Source organism: Merops nubicus, unplaced genomic scaffold (assembly GCF_000691845.1).
Source record: "Merops nubicus isolate BGI_N331 unplaced genomic scaffold, ASM69184v1 scaffold4755, whole genome shotgun sequence".
NCBI classification, from domain to species: Eukaryota; Metazoa; Chordata; class Aves; order Coraciiformes; family Meropidae; genus Merops; species Merops nubicus.
Genome location: NW_008607482.1, coordinates 85,809 through 110,870, shown reverse-complemented (window position 1 = coordinate 110,870; position 25,062 = coordinate 85,809). Strand labels below are relative to the sequence as shown.

General features: G+C 40.2%; 1 protein-coding gene across 2 annotated transcripts in view; it reads right to left on the bottom strand.

Annotated features, from left to right (window-relative positions):
• Window positions 1-391: 391 nt before the first annotated feature.
• The window catches only part of AFAP1 (actin filament associated protein 1), a 61,045-nt gene continuing 36,374 nt past the window's right edge, over window positions 392-25,062 (bottom strand). Inside the window, exons 7-17 of one of the 2 annotated variants that reach the window (XM_008939941.1) lie at window positions 23,906-23,990; window positions 20,643-20,792; window positions 17,108-17,319; window positions 15,499-15,644; window positions 11,827-11,944; window positions 10,070-10,327; window positions 8,165-8,279; window positions 6,482-6,646; window positions 5,740-5,930; window positions 4,881-5,042; window positions 392-841 (exon numbers count right to left, since the gene is read on the bottom strand). In XM_008939941.1, the coding sequence (XP_008938189.1) occupies window positions 815-841; window positions 4,881-5,042; window positions 5,740-5,930; window positions 6,482-6,646; window positions 8,165-8,279; window positions 10,070-10,327; window positions 11,827-11,944; window positions 15,499-15,644; window positions 17,108-17,319; window positions 20,643-20,792; window positions 23,906-23,990 (1,629 nt within the window). In that variant the 3' untranslated portion in view covers window positions 392-814. The remainder of the gene's footprint in view (window positions 842-4,880; window positions 5,043-5,739; window positions 5,931-6,481; window positions 6,647-8,164; window positions 8,280-10,069; window positions 10,328-11,826; window positions 11,945-15,498; window positions 15,645-17,107; window positions 17,320-20,642; window positions 20,793-23,905; window positions 23,991-25,062) is intronic. The other variant, XM_008939942.1, reaches the window with a different exon arrangement.

Sequence of the window (25,062 nt, the reverse complement as noted above, 5' to 3'; positions counted from 1 at the left end):
ACCTGTTTACCTTTTAAAAAAAATCAGTAACAAGCCATAGTTCAACAACATGACCTCTGAAAATGACTGGTGCTTCAGAATACTACTTAAGAGAATGTACTAAAATGCTTTTTTTTTCTTCAAAGTACGGCAGCTTTTTATCTCCCAATGACAAAAGCATCTGTCTAGAAAGTATCCAAAAAATGCTTCACAGCTCAGTCGTGTCTTCTCATGGTCTCCCACCAGCGTAGAGGACAACAGCACTGAAGACAGAGCTCCTGCCCTCCCGGCCACGCAAGGCACGCCATTTCTGTGGCTACATTGCTGCAGTTTTCCTTTGCCATTTGAACAGCTAACAGCAAAGTGACTTCTGATGAGCAAGACCTGGATCAGCCCGTGAAAGTCGGCTTTAAACTGCAAGAGTTAGGATCTCCCATCGGTCTTAATGCACCAGTCTCCAGTGGTGTCCAGGCCATCTAGTGCAAGACAGTTAACGTGGCTGGTCTGTGCTGCCTCAGCAAAGTAAACTTCCAACTGTGACTTTATGCTCCTTTTTAATTACTATGGTTGGTTTGGTGTTTTTGGTTTTCATTTGCTTTACCGGTGAAGTCAGGAATAAAGAGTGACAGTTAATAAAAAGGGGCACACGTAGTTACACAGCAGTACAGTGGAGGGAATACAGGCAAATGAGCGCCAAGCTACCATCGATTTAACAGAATTATAAAACCTCTTGTTTTGTATCGCTTGATACCACCTTTCTGATGAGTCTTTTGCAGCCTACATCTTGGTCCATAATAGGTAAGGCCTTTATGGAAATGGAGTGGTTTTGCTCTATTTATGTTCCGTTTTTCATCTCCCATTCCTGGAAGGGGTCGGAGGGGAGGAAAAGATACGGAAAAATGTTAGAGAAATCAAGATATTTCACTGATGTCATCAAATCTGCTAAGCCAAAGCCAGCTGAGGTCAGTAACTGATTTTCCATTAACTTTGCTGGATTCAGCCTTCTGCCCACAAATTAGTTAGGGAATGCTAACAAGCATGTCCTGATAGCAACTGCACACAACTTCTACCCTTCCACAACTATATATGGAAACATTTTTCCTAGTGCAATGCAAATAAGCCGTGTTTGTTTTCTGCAAAGGGTACTTACAGAGCAAATTTACACACCACAGCTCATGATGTGGCATATAGGACTTTCTAACTTTCTTGCATGAGACAGCAGAAAGTACTCAGTATCCCCCATAGCTGACACCAAGTGATTGCTTTACTGCTCTTCAGATTTTTTATTGTAAAACTCATTGCAGGGTTTCTATGGCTAAAAAGCAGTGACCCTACCAGGCAGGGTAAAGAAAACCAAGCTAGTTTGCATTTGTTTCCTGTATACATAATCCAAGTTCATTTAGTTAAAGAAATCACCTTGCCTTTCTGTGCCTCAGTTTCCCCACTTGTTAGCTGACAACAATGACCTCTACCATGCACAGCAAAGTACATCATCTATAACGCTTTCATACATGTAGCTCAGAGCAAGGTATTGCTATTTCTTCTGCCCCAAAAGTGAAAATCATGAGCTTGCTACAGCTAAACACCCAGATAAATCAAACTTGTGGCTATTGAGTGACACCTACAGTATTTTCTATCAGTACATAGAAGCAGAAGAGCTGAAGAGGGATGGGCTCAGCTTAGGATGTTCACACTGTACCTACTCCCTGAATCACACCCTTGCAGTGATCAGCAACTAATGCAGATAAAAAGGAGTTGGCCTCTGGCTGAAGGAATCCCCATGGAGCAACCACCCAGCTGTTCTCAGGCAGGCACTGGGGGCTACAGATTCCTCTCCCACCCCTCTACTCTGCAGAGATACTCTTCAGGCAGCCTGCTGACTTGGCTCCCAACCTGAATTCCTGAATTTAACACTCATTCCACAACATTTAAGAGTTCTGACTGAAAACTATTACTTATGCATGTAAGTATCTGTTTCTGCTACTGAAAGCAGCAATAGCAGTAGTTGGGTGAAACAGCTGCATGACCATGACACATCTTCAACCATGAGAAAGCAACAGTAAAGGTCACAGTTGGTGGCTGCTTTAACAGTGTAAGAAAAAAATTCTTAGGTTTAAAGCAGGTAGACAGTAACTTTATCTTGTTTTTTTTTTGTTTTTTTTTTGTTTTTTTTTAATCTTGAGGGTTATTTTTTTTTCTTCATTTAAATGATGCTTTTATTCAAATAGCATTAATTTTAAATATTCAGTTTTACACTTTGAATTATGGTAAACCTAAACTTAGAACACAGCATTGGTAAAAACTAGATTACTCTTAAAAAGGCTATTAAATGCATATTCCCTATGCATATGCTACTGAAGCTCTAAAGGAAGTCCTTGGCTAAGCAACTGGGAAGAGATTTTTTTTTAAAGTGTTAAATAAGCTTTGAAAGAAGGAGTTCCTTTGTAGGTGCAGAAGGAACTTCTTTGTTTCCATTTCTCCAACAGCTTCACACCAATGACAGAATGTTTAAGTCAACATTGACAGCTTGACTGGGAGCTAGGAAACTGGGAGAGCTCATTTTCTTCTCCAGTCCCCGACCATAAGCAAAGTGTAAGCTGCTGACATTCACCAGTCCACCAGTTTTGAAAACAAATAATAAATAAACATTGTATATGTAGCAAGGAAATGGCAATTTGATTTTAGAAATTAATTTCAAATGTTTAAATAATTGTTTTTCTTGTACAGCAAGGATATTCTGACCATTTCAAGTCTTTAGGAAACAATGCAGATATTTTTTTTCACATTTTAATACAGTCTCTGTTTCCAATCAAGTAGAGATTAACAAAATCACAAGTATAATGACATCTGACGTCTTAAAACTATGCATTATTGCTTTTTTAAAAAAAAAATAAAAGCATATGTTATAAACGGAAAAGTTAAAAAAATCAAATATATGTATGCATGTGTATCTGTGCGCCCTTATCAATCAACCCCTAAGCTGCTGCTAGTTCATCTGTCCTCCTGCTTCTTTCCCTGTTTCCTTCTCATGTCAGCGCATCTGATGGGAGAGATTTTGGTGGAGCAGCTCCCAGACCTGTACGACGCAGGTTGAAGAGACCGTGCTGCAGCGTGCACACATCTCACAGCAGCAGCTGCCCTAGCAGAGGGTGGTGCAGGGCTGGGGCTCATGGCCACCGGTGGCATGAGGGTGGCTGCAAACGCAGGGCTGGCTGCTGACAGACTCAGCATCCTTTGTGCAAGGGAAGAGGAAGAAGGGAGGCATTCAGCACATTCAAATACATCCTGGGGGTGGGGGGAAATAAATCTGACATTCTGAAGGCTTCTAGAACTCCCTTGTGACGCGGGAGATGTGCCAGCTGCTGAAGGTGCAAGCGCAAGCAGAGGCGTGGCAGGTGCCTCCTGGCCACACACCGCACCCGTACCCACACCTGGAGAGCCAGGCTCTGCTCTGGGATACTCACGTGTGGCGCCCTTTTCTTAGCCACATCTAAGAGGCCTGGGCTCACTTGTAACTGCAAAAGGCCAAAAGAGTTGAGAGCCAAATTCCACCCTCGCGCACGTACCGCTACCTCCCCCCACGCGCAGGGGAGTGCTGCAGATGCAGACCTGATGGAGGCTGTGGCTGCAGCTCCTTCTGAACGGGTGAGTACAGCTTGGGTTGCACTGTCTAATTCAGCAAAATTTCACTTGATATTTAGTGCATGAGGTTTTAGGGAAAAAGCTGTTAAAGCTGAATTGGATACTTCGAGTTGTTTTTCCCAGCATATGGGAAAATATGCTTGGTAGCTCCATATCCTTTTTGACTAAGCTAATTTTATAACCAAGATTCCTCCACAAGAGAGCTTGACCAACCTATCATGCCATCAAGCAACACAGCAGGGTTTCTCCTGTATCATATATGATGAGCATGAAGAATGTAATACAGCTGGAAGGTATTCTTTACACCAAAAATGCGTAGGTTTCTGTAGTGCCCTGGTTTCTCCAGCTGTTAAGATTAAACAGCTGGCTTTAATGTGCCTGTCCAGCCTGCAGCACAAATCCACACTCCCTTTTTTAAGGACTGTGCTCGGCTAGACCACATTCCCTGAGTAACCCTGTGCTAACTTGCAAATCTAAGACAAATTGTATAGTTAAGAGATGATATCTTTATTAGACAAATTAGGGTATAATTGGAATACAAAGATAAGCTATAGAGCACATGAATCCTTCAGATCTGAAACACAAGCAGCAAACTTCAAAGTTCTATATAACTGAAACCTGAGTTTAATTATTCTTAGTTGAATATATGAATATAAACTCTATGCTGAGTTTAATTATTCTTAGTTGAATTTAATGAATCGTGCTAACTGGCAGAAAAAGCAGTTGATGTCCACGGATGGAGGAAATTTCCTCCATCCATGGTAGAAGAAGGGTGAGAAAGCTCTCACTGTGGTATAGCAGAAGAAATAATTCATGGCCTGGGCAATGTAGAGAGGTTAAAAGGGCTGTAGGGGGAGGAAACAGAGATGAGGATGTGCCAGAAGACCAAACGGTTTGCTGAGATGATGACTTTTCAGTAGCTGCGATGTTTAGGTGTCAGGTGCTCAGTCACTATGAATGTATATAATCCGTGAAGACACATAACAAAACTTACTTAAAGCCCTATAAAGAATACGTCATTGGTTTGAAAAAAGCGATGGACTGCATGAAAGAAAAATCATTGTTTATAATGACAATTAGCAGTGAACTACTAAAACCACAAACGCTTGGGGCAGTGCTGCTTCACCACAGAAGCAGCAGGAACCAATCTTGCCCTTTTTTTTTTTTATCTCAGTAGGATTTTTCAGTTCCTTCAGTAAGATTTTTTAAGAAAGTAAGAAAAAGGGTGGAGAAAGAAAAGGAGACCTAAGCCTTCTCACCTTTGCTTTTCGGAGGACGTGGCCTCGACAGGGAGAGCTGCTTGCGGAAGGAGGTCGCTTGAGGGCGGCTGCGCTGTTGACAGGTAGCGAGCACTCCGTGTCACTGGTGTCACAGCTGGAGATCGGCGAGTTCTCCAAAGTCCGGTGCTTGAAGATTGGAGACTAATGAAGAATGAAAACCCTACATTGAGCTTCCTCCAAGTAGTCACATGGACAACTAAACTGCAGATTTTGTTTAAAGAAATAATGTTCATAATAATGATGAACAGACAAAGAAGAGGTTAGAACAAAAGAAAACAAAACAAAGCGTGTGTTCTGTGGTGAAAGTTAAAGCTCATTTTCTATGATTAATAAACATTGGGTCATCTACAAGAACTGACACATCCCTTCCTGATTCTTCTGATGGCTGCTTCTGACACAGATGTATAGCATAAGCCAGGACAAGACTGCCATCCTTCATCATGACAGGGTGCAGTGACTGACAGGGGACAGGCACAGGGAGGTCTCCATCACTACACGATGACTTGGTGCATTTAAATCTCCCCAGAATGGAATAATGTCCATTGCAATGTCCAAGTTCATGCACTTTTACGACCAATGAGGGCAATGAAGTGTCAGCTTTTACACATTACCTTGACTGTGATTCCCATTTCTACCTGCTCCCCATGGCTGCAGAATGCACATGAGATGTAAATGAAGAATGCAAGTAATGTGGAAAAGTATTTAGCTCTGCTTTTATCTCCTGGGCTTAATAAACCTTTTGAAAACTCTCAGTTCCCACACATTTTACTGGAGCTGAGAAGGCCAAACACTCCCACCCCACGGGACTGGAATGTGCATGTTTAATGGCTTTGCATACCTGTGGGCTTGATGTTCCTGACTTGGGCTCAATAGCCAAGCCCAGTGTGATGCCACCAGCCAAGGCTTTCTTAAGGCTCTCCTTCACCTCAGTCAGTTCTAGTTCCAGGTTTACACGCTCAGCCTCCTTCTGCTTACACTCTTCTTCCAACTTCTTTAACTTGTCTTCAAGAACCACTTGTGTCTTCCTGCCTGTCATCCACAGTAATGTTGTTATTTCAATAAGAAGCTTAAATTGATGCTTACAGAAATATAAGATCTCTAAAAATCAGCAACATCATGAAAAAATCATGTACTTTGCCAAACTCACTATTTTAATGTAAAAAGTTTAGCAACAGAAATAAAATGCTTTCTCTCAAGTGCCCATTCTGTTATTTTTCCACATCATGAAAATTTAATTAGCCAGTCACAATAAAATTATTCCCATGTTCTGCTTGTCTGAAGTTCCCATCAGTGTCATTTCATAGTTGTGTGTATATCATAGTTGTGTGTATTTCATAGTTGTGTGTATGTATATATGAATATACATATACACTTATATGAAATATTTACATAAAATTAAATAGATATTTTTATTATATATTTTATACCTCTATAGAGAGCCAATACAGACACTACAGAAGACTGTTTAACGTCAAACCCAAACCTCATGTAATGGAACATCTTCAACACAGAATACAAAGTTATTTTCACGATTAAGCCTAGCCAGGGCAGAATTCAGCATGAAAAAAAGCACCTCATACCAGCATTTACTTCAATGGCAGCACGTAGATCTTTCCTTTCTTTTCGGAGCTGGGCCAGCCTGTTCCGGAGTGCTTCTTTCCTCTTCAGCAGCTCCTCCTCTTTGCTTTGTAACCTCTTTGCATCTGCTTCCACGCGATTCTTCCCGTACTTGTACTGCTCCGCATCTGGAGGCATGGGATTATAACAATTTATGGTTAAAATTAACAGTAAAGCTCTAAATTATTCTTTAAGACTGAACATCACATGAAACATGTCACAGTCTCAGAAACTTCTTTGGCAACCCTCTCCCACTGGCTTTTTCTCAAGGTCCACGATTCTCACTGAGTTCTGCAGCGTAGCTACAGAAATGGTATGGAATAGTTTGTTCTCTAAATCTGTATGGGGAAGATGAGAAATAACAGTTACCTTATAGTATATTGCTTTTGAAAAATGGCCTTGCCTTTCTATGCAGTTCAGAGGAAGAAAAGGAGGCTCCTCCAGCTCTCAACCTTCGATTTTTAATTGGAAGGGGTCAGAGGAAAAACTATCTGTTTGCCCTTGTGCCTTGTTCCCATTCCTACTTCAAGTGCTTAAAGCACATGTCTTTTCTTACCTGACATGAGAGAATATAAAGATGTTCTCACTTTTTTGATACTTGAGAGTTTTCTTTTTCCTTTTAAATCTCCCATATAAATGCTTTCATTTCATGGCTTACAAGTATCTGTGGTCTGATTTATATCACAGCCCCCTCCATACCGCTGCACCAGTTGCAGAATCAAAGAAAATAAGTCAGCTTTGTCTGTCTGCCTATCTGAAGACAAACTCAAGGACACCAAACCATTCCTGACAAATAGCTGTCAAACCAGTTTTAGTCAGTCTTTAGTAACTGAGATGCCTTTACTCCCACAATTATCTATTATAGTACCAACTGCCCTGCACGCTTAGAAAAATACACACTTTTTTCCCTGAAGTCTACCCTAAATTTCTCTTGTTGCTATTAAATCTATGACTTCTTACAAATTTATCATGGTACTAAAAAAAACACCCAACACATTCATTCCTTCACTAGAAGAAGCTGTGCTTTTGACTCTGTGTTTTAAAATTATGACTATAGCCCTTTTATTTTTTTGTCTTAACCTCTTTAAACAACGTTATCCCGGCTAGGAATGTAGGGATTTCCCAGAGGCAATCCACCTGCCCAGAAGATCCCTCTTTCTGAATGTCACTCATCAAGTGAAATCTCTTCCGTCTGAGGAAGCTTTTGAGCTGTGTGGATGCCTTCATTGTTTTTTGTTTTTTTTTTCATTAGGGATAAGAGTAAGACCACTTTTGAGGAACATAATGTTCTCATGTCTCTCCCAGATCCTCATCTTCCTCTTCCACCAGGAATACAGAACTACTCTCTGTCCCATATTAAGAATCATTATTCTATTTTTTTTCCTTCCTGCTCTCATGACTTTGCAGACATGAGTTCACATTTCATATTTATTGTTCTCCGTATGACAACCTTTTATCTTATGGCATGACTGGAGTACTGAGTCACCAACACACACAATATCTCCTATTCAAAGTCTTGGTGGGCATCTCCTGCTCAGCCTCTCAGCCCTAGAAGAACCACAGTGGTTCTTTATCTCGCATGCCAAAAGGCAGCTATCTGGGGAATCCTCATGACTCCACTCACAGCATGGAGGAGAGATACTTACTGGACGTGGTGCGCTTCACACATGACACCGATTCAGATTTCTTCGGCTGGCTATTTAAAGTTCTCCCTTTTCCAGTGATCCCATTAGCAGTTGCAGGAGGCTTCTTGCCTTTAAACTGTTGGAAAACAACGGTACAAATGGGCTCCAGCTACTCCTGTGCCACTGGCATTACAATCACCCTTTCATCAAGTGCAAAGCTTGACAGAAAGCTGTCTGCTCTGAGAGTCTTAACAAAGCTCATTGATTGAGCTGGAGAGGGTGTCTTCTCCAGAGATGTCACCTCTGAGAGCTGCCTGCTCAGCAGGAGCCACACCAGCAAACACAGGGTAACAAGAGGATGCACGCCTTCTCTCTGGTGGCACCCCAGTCTCCAAGTTACTTAAAACTGTAGCATTTACTGTATTAAGAAAGCCATTGCAAAGCAGAAAATTTGTACCTTTGAGTTATTTTATACAGTAGAGATTCTCTAAACACAGGAAAAAAAAGCCAACAGGGTTTGTCACACAAAAATCCAACACTGTTTCTTATTTACTATATGACCTTGCCATCCTTGTGGTGCATGGATTATTTTTTTTTTTTAATAAAATTAAAATTACACACTTTAAAAAGCTAAGAGTTAACATATCAGTTTCCTCTCATACAACCTCTATATACTAAAAAAAAGTTTTGTTACTTAAAAAAACCTCTCCTAACAGCCAGACGATCTCACAAGATGGCCATAAACAGCACATTTCATGTCCAAGTAGTTTCTGTTTAGAGGGCTCCCCTGCAGTGACCTGGACCCTCAGTAGAGCAACACTGTCCTGACTAATCCTAGTGTTTCCCTGGGGACGCCTCAGCCCAGCACAGGGCACAATGTGCCAGGTTCTGGTCCAAAACCTGCTTCCAAAAGCTTTGGGGACTGAACTAGGAGTGCAACAAGAAGCCTGCTGCTGCAACCAAGGATCAGAGCTTGGGTCTACCTCTGATTTATTGCTTGAGTCTACTTCTGGTTCTGCAACTTCACTGAATTCTAATATCCCAGTGTGAAGGCTTTTTTTGGTGTTAAGCGAGTTAACACGCAATATTGACAGGTACCTTATACAAGGGAAACATCTAACTGTTCCATTTCAGGTTAGACTGAAAACCACCCATCTTTGTGACATGTTCACAGGCTCATGGCCATCTCACAGGCTTATGCCAATGACCAGCTTGTGGAGCCTGGCTACGGGCTCTGGAGAAGGTCCTTGGTGTGGCTGTGAGCAAGGCTTGCTCTGCCCCCCTGCTGGGTCTGTCCGTCTGCTACTGAGGCTGAGTGGCTTTGCATTTCAGCCAAAATCCAGAAGCCTGAGGCCACCCTCAGAAACCAGCACAGACGTAGGCTTAGGGTTTTTTCAGGGGAAGAAAAATAACAAAAAAACCCCAGGCAGTAATTTAAATATTGTATATACACATTATATACAATATAATTTTGTATATATATATAATGTATTTTATGATATATACATGTTCACAATTTATATAATCATTGTATATGCAATTTACACATCAGTAAAATTCTAGAGAGGAAAATTTTCTGTCACAGCTGGGTCACATGTCGCTATTTTTTTTTTAAGTCATTACTGCATGAAGAGACAGAAGGCAGCTAAATATGCATTCAGGTTAGGTTTGGAAGGTCACATCTATTTTATTATCCAATCTTCCAGGACTTGTGGGGAAAGCTCTTCCCAGGTGCCAATACTTCCACATCAGAATTTATAACTTAACAAACCAGTTTCATTTGCAGTGGGCTCATGACTAAACTCCAAGCACTTCAGTGCTAACACTAAAGGGACAGAAACAGCCCAATGCCCTTAAGATAACAACCAGAAAAAACAGATCAGCCAAGACATGAAAAGCTTTGTTAAGAATTAAATAGTACAGTACCTGCGAGCCAGATCCCCTCCCCACAGCAGAGGTATTAGTGACAGACTGAGCAGAAGACAGATTGGATGAGACAGGGTGTTTGTAATGGTTAGAGGAGGGTTTGTCAGTAGATGACCTATTGGGTTTTCTGTCAGCTGGTGGATAGCGCGCAAAGATTTTTGGAGACGGCAAGTTATCGTACAGGCCTGCGTTATCATAAAGCATTTCTTCTCCAGTGTTCCTGCTACGAGAAGAAGGAAAGCCATCTTCTGGTTCCCACTGCAACACATACACTTTGGCAGTTAGTAAACAATACACCATGCAGAACCTCCTAACTGAAATTAAAACATTAGTAATTCTTTTGACCGTAGCAAGCCCTCGGTGTTCAGCAAGCATAAGCTTATTGCTTGTACTTGAGTTAAACTACTTAGAGAGGGAGAGAGGACACAGTGTAGAAAGGAAGCATTGCATTCCATGGCTCAGAGCCTCGCTCCCGGGCATTTTCCACAGTATGACCCAACTGGTACAACTGTACCACCCTTGCTGTTCATAGGCTGCACCTTCAGTCAGCTCCAGCACTGCAGGGGCACAAGCAGACTGTGTTAACAGGGGGATACCCACTCTACACAGATGAATCTGTGGGATTACATCCAGTATATGACTTGTTAAATGTAATATGGCCTAACAGTTGAAGCCAAAAGGGTTTTTTTCTATCTTTTTTTTTTTTTAATTTCTTCAGGCTATATGTTTTCCCAGTGAGTACCAGCTGCTGGAATGCTAGCATTACATTTTATTTGCTGGAGAATTATTCTGAGCTAACCAGCTAAAATAGCTAAAGGCCATTTCTTTTTTTTTTTTTTTTTCCCAAAAAATGGAAAGCTCAACAACAATACTCCAGTGATTCATTCAGTTACTCTTAAAAGAAACCAACCTGCTTGCCAAATATCCTTCCTTAATCCATCCTGGCTGTGGCAGCATACTGCTCATACAAAAGCATGAGCACATCCAAGAATTACACACACAGACTACTCACCACGCATGTGGTCATGTGTTATTCCCAAGAGGGACTTTCTACCATCCTTTTGACATTACTGAGACTTGATGGAGGACTGAACTTGTAGTCCACTTCGCACTTTGAAACAGAATTTCTCTTGAGTTAAGCAAGCAGTGAAGTAGCCCAAATTAGGAGCTGATGCAGGCTGTAGCTCCCCTGTAAATCTTCCTGAGGACCACATATTGCCATGGGTTAACATCCACTATGTGTTAAACCCTATTATACATCTGCCTATGACCAGTTCTACAATTTAAGAAGATGGAAGTGACCACTGTGGTTCTCCTTTTGGATGAGCAGTACCTGCTGTCATGAGGAATGCAACCCCAGTGACTGAGAAGTGTTTGATTTTTGGTTGGTTTGGGTTTGGTTTTTTTTCAATAGACATGAAAAAGTGCCTGCCGTAACTGAGTCCTTCATTTTGCCAGGTCTGGTGTGATCTAAAAAAATAGCCCCTCAAGTGAGTATTACATTTAAGGACTTGGCAACAAATTGTCAAGAGGCAACTGCTTTCTAAATGCACGTTGGCTCGCGTGCAGGTTGATGTAAACAATATGTCCCACACCCCTAATACTCTGTAGGTGTGAGGGGAGTTTGCAGCCCCCAATCAAAAAGCTAGGAGTTCATTTGGAAACTGCCCAGCAGGGCTTTTTAGACGATATAATTTTCAGCTGTCCATGCATTCAACACGTGCAAACCATTTGCTGTGTGGAAATTCAGCTCTCACCGCTCCATTGATGCAGGGAACATCATCATAATGAAGTGCCATCCCCGTCGGACAGGCGTAGCCGTTGGCAGCGCTCCCCCGGTACGGGCTCGTAGACACAACTCGCCTGTTCATGAAACTGAACACAGCAAAATAAAAAGAAATAAATCTGGCACTTGAACCTAAGTCCTCGTGGTGATTCAGTGGTATGTTCCCTGTATCTGATTATACAGCCTGGAAGCACATGTCTTCTCACTTTCTGCAGGGCAGTCTTCCTTCTTTTGCTACTCGCATGTTGCTGCTAGCAGCCAGTATTACGACATATGTTCCCATTCCCCATTCTTACAGAAGGGGATACAACTGTGTGAAAGCCAGGAGGGTAACAGCTGTAATTGCTCAGTGGCATGTTTACATGGAACCTGCTGATCTATGTTGTACGCTGGCTTGCCAGTGTCCCCTAAAAGTTCCCTTGTTGTCTGCATCAGGGAGCAGCAGGTGTTTCTGGGTGCATGTCTGCTTGGGGGGATGCAAACCTAGGAATCTGGAGAAATGAGAATGACAACCAGCAAACTTTTGAAAAAAAAAAAGTGGAACTTGATAAAATCTAAGCTAACATATCCATGAAAATTTGCTGAACAATGAATTCCTGAAAATCAGGGAATTTTCCTTTTCCATATCAGGATTTCTGGCTGGGTAGAATGTGCACAACGGCATGATACTCCCCAATTCTGTCTGGGTAATTGGGCACGCAAATGCTCTTTTCCTGCTCTGTTTCACAGGGTGGGTCTGAGTCTTCTGGAAAATTCAAAAGGGATCGAGACATCCTTTTATTTGTTCTCCTCCCCCTCCCTGAAATCAACACTGTAGCTTGTTTTATTGTAGTCCCATAGAACATGTACAAGATACCATGGACTACAATGGGCTTGCAAAGACCTAACACTGCAGAAAATGGCAGAATCATGCCTAACAGCTATAATCACCCCAGACGTGAGCTTTGCTTTGTAGCAACGGCTGCAGTTGAATGAAAGCTTTGAATGAAACGGTGAGATGCCAAATAATTCCTATAGCTTCAGGTGTAAATGAATGGGAAAACAAAGCTTTCCATCCCAAACAATGGAACTATTCAGACTCTGTGCTGACATTCATAAAAATATGATAAAGCCCTACTATAGCAGAGAGGGTCTTCTGTACCACTGGCCAGGGCTCAAGAATGCTGTGGTTTCAACAGCTGGTTTCTTTTGTCTTTGGAATAAGATGGAGTCCATCGAATTTCTCATTCAGAGGGAGACAGATCTCATCCAACTGAGGCTCACCTGAGCCATGAGAGATTCAGGCTCACAGGAGGGACAGACCTGCCCAGTTTGGTGTGAACCTTTCAGAGCAGTGAGGGGGTGGAATAATGATTCGACAGAAGCTTTTCTTACTTCAAACAAACAAAAAAAAAATATAAATTCCATGATAAAAATGTTTTTAACTTTATCACATCTCACATTTTGTTAGACATTATTAAAGGACTTAATTTGTTTACTATTCCTCTTAATGAAAAGCATTACTCAAGTGTTTCTGGTTAGTCTGATGGACTGGATTTGGAGTTGTAACTGTATTTTCTTTCTATTGAAGTAGCTTCAATGAGAGTGATGCATAATAACCACATCTGAAAATTGAGATATTATTAATGACATCTGATGCACCTGTAATATGTCCACCATCAAAGGAAGCTAAGATTTATCTAAGTATCTGCAAACACTTCAGAAGCACTATTTCACTAAGCCTCATTAATCCTTTTTACAGATGCATCCATATGAGTTAATTGTATTCTGAAACTGCTAGATGGGAACTGGAGAAAATCTGCTTGGAAGCATCTTTTCTTCAGCTTTTCCTAGACACCTAATGATCTGGATAATGAAAATTGATGGGACTATTAATGAAGAGCCAATTGTTTTGCAAAGCATCAGTCTCAGGAAACAAATAACCAATAATCCTGAAGTGACTGTACAATAATAAAAGCTTTAATAATAACTAGAGATAATTCAGAAAACTGATATTCATTCTACAAAGAGCAACAATAGTATTTTATAAACACTTAAGTATCATTGTAATTTCTCCTCATTTTGTACGATAGGTTGAAAAATCAGCAGACAGCTACTCTAGTTGCTTATCAACAAGCTCTTAGAGTCTTCTAAAGACACAAAATGAATTTTAAATAATTTTTAATAGGGGAATTCTGCTATTTTGCAAGTTGTTTGATATTCCTTCCTAACATGTGGTTTACTTGCATATGTTTTTTTTTTCACTTGACTGCAATTAATATCACATTTATTCAGAAAAGGAAAGCCAGGAAGTAGTCACAGGGAAAAGGTTTCCATTCTAGTTCTTTCTTAAATGTGGTTATTGCTAGATGCTGAATGAAGAAAAAACACATGTCAACAGAGGACAAACTTCTTGAGTCCTACTAACTTCAAAACAAATATTAACATAAGTCTGTAGGCTAAGTGCATTTTGATTCTATCAAAATTATCTGGTTTTCACGAAATGGGGCTTGTGGTAACACTGAGTCACTTTGATTTGTATCAGAAGTCATTCAAACCAGATCCTGAATGATGCTGAAAATATTCCTGTGTTAAAGCTCTTTTAACATCTCACTAATGGCAGGAGAATCTCTTGGAAAACTCTGAAGCTTTTGCCTTTCTTTTTTTTTTTTCATTTTCAGTCTGTTTAAAGTTATGGTGGGCAGATGGGATGTGGTTCTCTAACATATTAAGTCACTCAAATTCCAAATTTGTGTGTGGAATCTCACTTTGCAGCAAGATGAGGGATGACACCTTGGCCAGCTGTCTTCTCAGGTCTCAGGCCACCAGCTTTCTGACAATGGGAAGCCACAGGGAACGTCTGCAGCAGGGCATCTTGCCTGTCACAGCCGCTCCTTCACTCCTATTTCTAGACAACCTCATCTAGCCAAGGAAAAATGACAGTCTTTTCCCACCAAAGACTGCTTGAATGCCTAAACTGATTTGAACATATAAATCACTATATATGCTAAGTATGCATTACTTTTCTTAGCACAGGATCAGTAATGGGGAATCCACTGTACTGATTTGCAATTTAAGGTTTCCATGCTGCACTTTAACACCTTCCCCATTTCCACCTTCTAAATTAAAACCTTAAAATTAATTGGTGTGAGCTTGGTGAAGTTTTTAATTAATCATAAAGAACTTGAGAGGGAAGCATAGAATTTGATTCTCCAGGACTTAAATCTGCTATACATTTTTAGTGTGCAGCACATCTTGGCCAATATAAGCTGTACATATGGGCTATATGTACCTGTAAATATAGCCAATAGATAAACATGAACTATGCAGCTGCGTGTTTCAGCATATTTGTCCTCTTCCAGGGATACTTCTCAGTCTTCAGGCAAAATGAAAAATATAAAATTTGATAAGGAGATTTACTGAAAAAAAAAGAGTAAAAAACTGAGCACAGTTGGATAGTGTCTGCATCTTTTAGAGAACTTAGCAGGGTGCCAACACGATAATCATAAACATTTCTAACATGCTGCAATGCTGAAACACTTCAGGAGTAAAATATCTGGCAAGGGGGAGGTGGATTTTGGTAAGCTGGCTTGGCACCTGAGGTACCAGAGGGACATAAATTCTGAGAGTACTGGGAACAGCCGGGCAGCTGAAGGGCTCTCACCAGAAGGTCTGCTTTGCAGCCTGGATGACGCTCGCCGTCATTTCCACGTCGATGTAGTCATAGTGCAGAGCGCCAGGGTCTGTCGAGGAGCCCGTTTCTGCCAGCAGAATTCCTATCCACCTGCCCATGTCTTCGGAGGAGGAGGCCTGTAAGGAGAGGGCAAGAACGTAGGTCAGGTCTTTGCTCTGCCACTGAGCTGAGCGTTATTGCAAAACATTCTTCTTGGCTGCCAAACTGCTCCCGCATTGTATGAGAGGCTCTGGCTTCACTCTGCTGAACGCCTGCAAACCCAAGGATTCCTTATTAAATCTGCTCTGCTAGAAGGAGTGCACTTTAAGTAAACTATGTGCTCATCAGTTATGATGTAATACAAAATGGGCAATCTCCAAAAACAGAAGAAAAAATAATCATTTAAGGCTAGTGGATTTAGATTCAAGTCATGCTTATTTTAGCCTTCAGAAAATTGAAAGCTCTAAGAGAAATATTTTCCTATGCTAGGCTGGGGGATTTTAGTTAGTGTGATTCCTGAGGAGAAAATGTTAGTGCTAAGTAGAAATGAGGTGGGCATTGGGAATGAAATAGCAAAGAGATTTTAATGTAGTTTTTTGTTTTTTTTTTTTAAATTCCACTAAATTTGTCTAGATGATGGCATTCATTTTCCTAATGGTGCAAGTACAAACATGAATACTATTAAAATAATATTTAATTTTTCTTATTTTGCTTCAAGTCATCAACTGCAAAGTTAAACAGTAGCAAAATAAATAAAGGCAACAAAGGATGGAAAAGGAAACTGTGGTTTCTTAATTTCTTGTTCTTTTTCAATATTTCATCGCCTCTCACAGTTCCTTGGGCTGCTTTCTAGTTTCTCAGATTCTCTGAACTGCTCACATGTGACAGGCCTATTTGCAAGGACAGGAGGCTATTGTGACCTGCACAGAAACCCACAGTGGTCACAGTGTCCATCCTGCCACTTGAAAGCAAAAGGTTGCCTCTTCCTTTACCTTCATTATACTTGGCTTCAAGCATCTTCTCATTTCAGCTTCCAAGTATGATGAATAAAGCCTCTCAAAAGATCCTCGCCCACCTAACACAGATTAAGGTATGACCTACAAAGCGTGGTGGGTCAAGAGACCCACCAGGTTGCTGGCAGACCGTTTTCTTACAGCAGCTTTACCTTAATAGGGATAGACTGAGCACAAGGAGTTCACGTGAGTAGCAGACAAACGAGTTAAGAGCTCTAGAGTTCCCATCAACAGTTAACCATGATTTAATTATTGCTAAGTTATTTACCCAAAGAAATTATATCCCTGATGTAAAAGTGTGCCTAGAGAAGGAGCAGGGAAATTTCAGTAGCAGGTCAAGGGAAGGTCAGCGTAGAGAGAAGCATCTTACCGAGAAAATTTCTGAACTGCATTAAATCTCAGTTTTTTCTTTGTCTACAACTCTTAATATTTCTTTTCTCCTTCCAGTATTTATTATCCAGCTCTGCAATAATATTATTCCAAAGACTTTTTTATTTTTTTTTTGAATGGCCAGGTTGTATGAAAGTGCTTTTCTAATTTAGCTCATGGGTGTTCCTGCAAGTCACAGCCATTAGCAAGCACCGCACCTCGAGCACAGCGACCTCCTGCCCGTTGCGGAGCAGGCGGAAGGTCAGAGGGTGCTTCGAATCCAGTCCCAGGATGACTTCACAGCCACGGAGAGGGATAGAAACAATGTGTGTCTTCAGATCCGTCCTGTCCTTGTGGAAAATGAGTTTATTATCTTTCACTCTGCACCAGCGCTCACGCCAGCGGTTATTTGAGAGCACGTTGAGATATCCTGCAATAAAATGAAATGTGAGATATTTTACTCCTGGCTTTTTTTTGAACAGAGCAAAAAAAAAAAACCTCTTGCTTTTCAATGTAATGCTATCACTTAAAAAAATTATTCCTCTTATAATAGAAAGTCCAGATGGATTTTAGGAAGACAAGTAAATGACCCTGCACCACTTTTTTAAATGAAAACGTTCACTGTGCCAATAACCCAGAAAGAAGCATGTAAGGCCGTGATCCTGCCTCTCTGTAAATGGCTGTCCTCTCAGTCACTGCAGCAGCTGGATGAGCAGGAGCACGCCGATCCCAAAGACTTTAGTGAGAATGGGAAAGGGACAGTGACAAAAAAGCATGTACACAGTCCATGTGCTCACACACAAGACCCACCTTCTCCACGTGTAATGGCTTTGGTAACTTGACTAACCAAAATTTTCTGGGAAAATCACAGCTCATATTATATAATTAGGTGATAAGCTACCTCTGTAACCTCCAGTAACACCACTGTAACAGTGTTTTAAAGACCTGCTAGAGCATTGATGTTATATGTTCTTATTCCATTTAGAAAGAAGAATGCATGTTTGGTTTACAACACTTTTAAAGCAGAATTTAAAAGACTGATGCAAATAAAAATAAAATTCATATTGGTTTAAAATTCAAGAAGTAAAAGGATATGAAATTTAGCAAACCTTTAAGGCAAAGGTTTAATTTTTATTTTTTTTTATCAGAACTTCATTAACAAACTGCCTTTTAAAAAAATCTCACTTTTCTTATCATACTTTACATTGGATACAGTGCTTAGGCATATGATATCTTGAAATGGGCAGTGTTTTGTGTCTTTCCTTTTCTGTACCATAGCAACAATCATTCTAGATTCAAACCTTAAAGTCAAGACAATGCCCAGTTTTCTTGCCTTAGTTTGAAGGGGAAAATAAGAATCTTTTACTTTGGCTTCCACATGATGAACAGTACATGAATTCAGCATGTTGCTGCTTCCAAACAGGCAATGAGGAGGGAGGGAAACAAATGATATCTTGTGCAGGCCAGAATCTATCTTAAAAAAATTGTCTTCTATGTCAGATCTGATTTTCATTTAATCCTGTTGGATAGCTATCTCTTTGGTTTTCATTAAAACTATGACTTATCATTAATTTTTCTGGGTTTCCCTTCCAACGCTACGGTTCCAACGTCAAAGCTTGATCCAACAGGATATAGCAGATCAGAACTGTGCTCGTCTTGGAAGGTGTCATGAAAAAACAGAGGATGTGCATAACCCTGATTTTGGCTCTTTGTGAGGATTACACTCTCCAGGTCTTCTCTCTCCCCCTGTAACAAAGCCCCATAGAGATCTGCATTACACTATAATCCCTAGAAATGAAAAACTGTTCACGTGCAAGCCAGCTGGCTTGTTTTGGAGTGAGAGTTCTTTTTTTCAGACAGTACTTGCTTTTTAACCTCTGCTCCAAATGCACCTCTCAGAAAAGCTCTTCCAAACCCTCCTACTTTGGTTGAATTAAGCAGGATCCCATTCTTTTCCTGCTGCACAACCTTTTCCTGCTGCACAACCCTACTTAAACCTTTAACAGCTGACATGACCAAAATGCCTGGAGTGTGTTCCCAGTTTGGGCATTAGCACTTCATCTCAGTCGAGGTGATCAAAAACCAGTGATGCCGTAGGGAAGAGCTCTGCTTTGACTCCATGTGGGGGTGGGTTTCAGTTTCCACTCTAGCTGGGTGTCCCCTGCAGCCCCCCAGGGCTTTTCCCCTTCTTCATGGGAGGTAGAACCTTCGAAAGTGTAAAAGCCTTTGACTATGGAGCAGCCTCTCAGAGGACCCTGAACTGAGCCAAATTTCTTGTGGTGAGAAACTCCTTCTGCAAAGACTTCCTGCAATGACCAAAGCCTAGACACATATATTTTCCTATAAAATCTGGAAGTGGTGTTGAATAGAGCCAAATGCAGGCAATAGTAACGGCTATATTTATGTCCCTATCCGAATTAATGATAAAAATACCAGGAACTAGATTGTACAGCTGTGGTTAGCATCTCACATAATACACAATAGTCAAGGGCGTATGAGACCCCGGAAGTTTGGGCTTTTATGGAAGCCAGATGCTTCAGTCTATGCATCTGGCTGGACACAGCTTTTCCCAGCTTTGGTCCTTTGGTTGACAAATCACATCTGTACTTCGCTGATGTATAGGCATACATACACACACTTAATTAATCAAAGATTGCTTATGTGAATGATTCCCAAAGTGTGGCTTGAGAGCCACCTGTGATCTATGAAGTTCTTGCTGGTGGTCCATGGATCTGCTGCTTTGACATTGGGCAAGCAGCTATCACACTTCACGGACCAATGAGTTCTGCCAACTGCTGCCTAATCACAGATTTCTGGGTTTCTCTAAAGTTTTCCCAGGCAATTAAAGGGGAAGAGGCAAATTCAAATTCAGAATCTGTGGTGCAACTGCTTCACAGCTTAGTTTCTAAGGAATTTTTTTTTTTTTTTGAGAGGGGATTGGCAGAAGGGTGGGTTCAACCTTATTCACTTATGCAAGTGTTACTTAAGACTGGAGCATGAAAAGGCAAACAGAACAATGTAAATACATTGCAGTGTTTGAAAATACCAGAGCTGTGAGGACTTCAGCTAAGTGTATTGCACCATCTTAAACTGTGAGTAAAAATTAATAGCTAAAATGTAAAACATAAGCATTGTCTGTATGCCTTTTTATATTCTTCCTTGATGCTGCCAAGCACTGCAGTTACCATGTGGAGTGATCAACATTAGGAGTTAAAACAGCCTACTAGAAATTTGTTACTTTGTCAAATTTTGCCCAATATGTACCACTTTAGGAACCCTCCATTAAACTCAAATCACTTTGGCTGAGGCCATTTGACTCCTGTCTTGATAGCTGTCCCACAAAACCTCACCACAATCCATCATAAAAACTTGATTCCTTCTCAAGAACCTTCTAATTCTAAGCCTAAATTTATTTCATAGTCCAGCCTATACTGATTTTATATAAATTTGTTTGAAAACGGATGGTTTCTTTCTGTTTTTTGTCCACACTTCTCTTCCCCCCATCTGCAAAAAGCAATGAAATTCCTTTAGAGCCAGTACTACCATTTTATGTAAAAAGTCAAGTTCTTTTAGTCTCTTTTCAAACGATAAGCTCTTTATTACTCTACTCCTCTTTCAGCCTGAGTGAACCCTTCTGATATACTGGGAAGAATTATAGCAGTAAAAGCAATTGTAGAGGAATTTCTTGGCTAAAATTTTATGAAGTTTTAGTCACAATGTGCATTTTAAAACTCAAGGAGAAAAATCACTTACCACATGTTGGAACATCTTCTTCAGCTGATGAGGTCTGTTCATCTGTTGATGGCTTTTTCTTTCCTAAACCAATGATCTTCGTTATTTTTTTCCCTGTTACCTTAGTCACAGTGCCCTTGGCTTCTGATTTTGCACTTTTTTTCCTCTTCACTATTAAGAAAGCAAAAGTGTGCATTTTAGTGTGCTTAAATTAACCAATGAAAAGAGAGCATCTGAATAAAAGTAGTAGCTCAGACTATGCTGTGTAAGATGAACATTTGTACAAAAGTTGCAGACTGCAATGAGGTAAACATTACATGCCCTCTCTAATGCAGATACCTATAAATAACCTCTGTGCTATAAAAATCATGGTGATCAGAGGGATAAGAAAAATAAAAATCAAGCTTCTAATTTAATTTAATCCAATCAAGCTGAAAGTCTCTTTCCACATCATCTAATTTATCAGCATGACTGAAGTACCTGCATATAAATTCAGCTCATATATATAAAAATAAAAATCCTGCCAGACAACCCTTCATTGTTCCTAAACATTAAACTCAAAATACTTCAACAATTAAGTACACAGCAAAGACAGAATATGCTTGCCTAGCAAAAATACTTCTGCCATGTACAATTAGGTTAAGGTACCTTATCACAGTGGACCCTTTAGAAAGATAAGGCTTCTAAATTAACTACTAACAATTAAATTAGCAGGATCAGTATAAGCATTCAATGGTTAGAAGCTGGCACTTTTTGTGATCATAAGGCTTGGAAGGAAAAGGCTCTGCTGAAAAGAGGTATTTTGCTAACATCCAGTATATGTTTCCATTAACTTAATGTGATGCTAGGAATACTACGACTGTGTACATAACATGGCAGAGTAAGGATATCACTTTTAAGAGTGCCTACCTGACTAAAAACCTAAAAGTTTTTTTAAAAAGCTTCTAAGATTGAATAGAATTATAAAAAAGAACTTTTTTTTTTTTCCAAAACAGAAGAAATAAATTAAATTTACAGAAATTGCATTCAGTGGCCTAAGTTTGATTCCATCAATGGAGAAAGTCTCCAAAATTCAGCAAAAATGTCCATCAACTTGCCCTAATAAGTGCTGTAACTTTCCCTGACATACCAATTTGAATCCTTTGCTACAGGGAACATTTAGTGGTTACAGACTTGTGTAAAATGAGGAAAAAAAGGACAGAATGTTCACATGAAAAACTGAAGTGTACGAATTGATGAACTGGGAAGAAGAATGCATAGAAAATAGAGAAGCAGTTTGGGACTCACAATGGGAGAATTTATCATATTTAGTTTAATTGTTAGAAATCACAGAAAATAATTTAGAAATTGTATCTGTAGCCAAGGCTGTACTAATCTGTCACCTGCTGCATGTGGTGCTGAGGGGGAAAGGCAGATTGTCAGGGGCCGATAGCTGCTCACCAATACAGCAACATGCAGGTGCAAACAACACTTTAATTCTCTACTCTTAAGTGAAGAGTGTTCACAACTTATATTGTCATGACATCTGCTCATGTCACCCAAAGCTGGCACCTGCTCACAAACAGGTTCCCATCTCACACAGTGGCCGCCAATGACTGGCTGTGGCTGTTGAGTGGGCAGATGAAAAGCATGGAAAAAAGCCAGAAACAGAAAAAAATCATCTCTCTGAGACAGAAACCCAAAGGAATCACTCTCATGGGCATAAACAGGAAGTGGAATAAGACCATGTCAGTTGTTTTTTTTTTTTTTTTTGGTTTTTTTTGTTGTTGTTGTTGTTGTTGTTGTTGTTGTTTTTCTGTCCTATCTTTCCTTCATCCTGCTGTTTTACTCTCCTGCAGAACTGAATGGCAGCAGAAATTAAGGCCTTCATGACTTAATCTTTTTGAGTCTAGAGAATATACTGGTGCCCAGCTGCCAGTGATTTTCTTCACAAAAGCCTTTTCATTTCCTTCTCAAAAGCAAAACAAGGAGCTGGTTAAGAGCAGAGCAGAGGCTGGCCAGTAGGACAGCTGAAGATGACCACTCTCTGGAGTCTCCCTTCTCACGTACTCCCTTAAGCATTTCCTATCCATTGTCTAAAAGATAGTGTAACTTCATCCAGAACCCCTTAAAATGATGCCAGGGATATTTTCGTCTCCTTGCAGTCATTAACGCCTGTTATTTTTCTTACTGCATATTGAAGGTCAGAGATATTCTCAGCAGCTTTCAGAGACTAAAACAGTTCCTTGCTTTTCAAAAGCTCAGTAGATTTTACAGGGTTAAAACCAACCATGTACTGCAGCTTCTAGAAGCCAGAAAACCTGACGCTGCTCCATACTGTTGCATACGTCAAGAGATCCCTATAGTCAGGAAATGCTGGAAAACGACCCAGGGAGAAGATAAAGGAAATGAGTCAAAAGGCGAGACGGTGCTGGCACCAAGGCCAGTATTGACAGGGGCTCGCTGCAGCTCGCGTTACCCTGCATCTCACAGCTGCTGAAAATGTCAAACCTGAAGGACACCATTGCTGTATCGCAAGTTAACGAACTCACAGCACCTCTTCCTCTTCGGGGAGGAGGGAAGGGGATGGAGAAGAGTGTAGAGATTGAGTGCTTTACATATAACTCAGCCAAAATTCCCTCTGGGCCTGCGATTTGCTTTTGTTAGATTACAAGGACTATAAAAGAGGCATGGCTCCAAAGCAGCATATGTAAAATTATGTACTTGTATACTCACAAACCCACTGACATTACATACTTATATACATTTTAGTATGTTAATCTAAATAATCATGCATAATAGTTTATATATATGTATCTGTGTATACACACATGTATAAACTCTGTATGTGCATATATATATATATAAAATATATGATTCTTTCCTTTTAGTTTTCAATGATAACTTGTTTGCTTAGAAGCTATACACCTACTATTTATGTTGCCACTATACAGTTACAGTTACTAAAAGAAACTACTAGTTGCCTATAGAGGCTGCCTAAACTCTGAAAAACTGTATTTTTAAACACAAGAAAGGCCACATAAAATTTTCTATATTCTGTTTCTTTATGCTAATTATACTGATTTTACCTGCACAATGTCAAACATTTTCTGTTACTGCAAAATTTTAAGGATTCACTCTTGACATAATTCAGCTTTCAAGTTAAATTGAATCCTAATAAAAATATTAAAAAAAAAACAACTTTACTGCCTATTTTTAAAAGACAAAAGCCAAGCCTTTCACTGACTATCATTCCCTACATGCACATATTATTTACACCAGCCATGTCTGGATCTGAGACATACCTTGTTCTTTCCCATTGCACACGGTAGTGATGCCATTTTCCACAGCACCCTCCCCATCAGAGCTTGGCCTCTCAAATGACAACTTCTGCAGGGGCAAAGAGATTAGCTGAGATACAGTGTTGGCACCTTGACTAAAAAAAAGTGTCATAAGTAAATTTAAATATATTTACTATGAAGAAAACCACACATTTCAAGCTCTCATCCACTGGTTAGTAAAAAACTCAGAAGCTTTAGAGAAACACAGAAACTACAAAGTGTAGTCAAAACAGTGAAGTAATCATAGTTAATACCTCTTATTACACAATATATTTTTAATTAATTTCCAGACTCTAAATGTTGCTGCTTATTAATCTGCTAAGCAATGCAATTACATGCACCAGATAAGAATAATTTTTAAATTATTTCTTTAAATAATTCCTCATATACACAATTACAACAACTTCTCAGAAAACAGCCCATTTCTAAAGGTGCTTCAATACTTCCAATGTATGCAAAAAAAGAGGCTTTTGAAATACATTTTTACACTGATTATTCCATAATGATTGTGTATGAGATAGGAGATGAAGCAGTATAGCGCTTATAGCAGCACAGGTTTTATAGCAGCATGTTACTCCTAAGTGGTGAAGCCATGAAGAAGATGTATGGATTACCACAAAAAGAAATGAATGAGAACTTTTGCTGCACTTTTTCACGTCACGCATTTTAGAAAATCACTGTTTTATGACAATTTCAGTTACTTCACTAATACTGTGCAGGTGTGTGCCAGTATGCAAACACAATAGCTTTGACCTGGTGAAATCAGGAGGTCTGAGCTGTCCTGGAACACGTTTTGCTCTTATTTCCCAGGTGCAAAGCAATAGAACAATACTGACAGTGGCATCTTTCCACCATAAGTGCAGAACTTGCCCTCAGGCAGCTGGTGACAAAACCTTTGTCAGTGGGAGTTTTAAGCAGGGCCTGCAGAAGGGTCTGCTCACACAAATGCCTTAACAGAGCAGGGGCTTAAGTTTTTGTGGGCAACGTACTGATCATTCACTGCAGATTTGCTCTTTCCTAGCTCTCATATCCTGCTGAGTCAAGGCAGCAGAGACAACCACATGTGAACAGCCAAGCTTCTGTACTGAGGCACAAATGCCTGAAAGGGTCTGCGCCAAAAC